Below are 787 nucleotides of genomic sequence, written 5' to 3' on the forward strand. Positions count from 1 at the left end.
AAAAAGCACACAAAATAGATGAAGAAGAAAGATAGCAGAATGAAAAAAGAAAAAGAAAATTATTTAGTGCAGGGCCATGACAAGTGCACCAATCATGGGGAGTTGTGCCTCATTACCTTTCCTCTTGCTTGGGTACACTGTGAAAAGCAGGACTTGGAAACCAGAGAGGCCACACACCGATCAGGTGTGGGATACTGCACAAAGCCATTCTGAATAGTTATGCCATAGAGCCACCACAGTCCGTGACCATGAAGGTGGCCAATATGAGGGGAAGGGCAGGGCCTCAGTGCACTGTGTGCGGAACACTCAGTAAGGGAGATCAGGGGCGCCGCACAGAAGATCACGCTTGCCACACAGCACACCAGGCCCACTTTGGTTTAATTTCTTCCACTGCAAACCTGGAAGAAGTAAGGGTTAGAAAACATTAGTTGAGGAAGACTGACATGCAGAAGTAAAAAAAGTAAAGTGGTTATTTCATGTACTCATTTTTCAATCAAACCAAACCTCCTGAAGAACAGTCAAACAAAAATTGTACCTGAGAAGAGAAGTAATAGAGCACCACCCAGCGACACCAAACAGCACAGTCATCTGTCTTCTGACTGCATACCAAGACCGGGGAGATGCAATACCTAGGTATATGGCCAAGTACAGGAACTGAAATTAAGAGTAAAAAAAAAAAATAATGATAATCTTATTTAATTATAAATGTACAGGTTACAAACCAATTTTAGAATTGGAAAAGGACGAATAACAGGTAAATACGGAGGAGTAGGGAGATAAGCAGCAA

General features: G+C 42.3%; 1 protein-coding gene across 1 annotated transcript in view; it reads right to left on the reverse strand.

Annotated features, from left to right (window-relative positions):
- Nucleotides 1-340: 340 nt before the first annotated feature.
- The window catches only part of LOC119591725 (bidirectional sugar transporter SWEET12-like), an 11089-nt gene continuing 10642 nt past the window's right edge, over nt 341-787 (reverse strand). The window contains exons 4-5 of the mRNA XM_037940474.1: nt 536-654; nt 341-398 (exon numbers count right to left, since the gene is read on the reverse strand). Coding sequence (XP_037796402.1) covers nt 341-398; nt 536-654 — 177 coding nt within the window. The remainder of the gene's footprint in view (nt 399-535; nt 655-787) is intronic.

The sequence above is a fragment of the Penaeus monodon genome, chromosome 29 (genome assembly GCF_015228065.2).
Source record: "Penaeus monodon isolate SGIC_2016 chromosome 29, NSTDA_Pmon_1, whole genome shotgun sequence".
NCBI lineage: Eukaryota > Metazoa > Arthropoda > Malacostraca > Decapoda > Penaeidae > Penaeus > Penaeus monodon.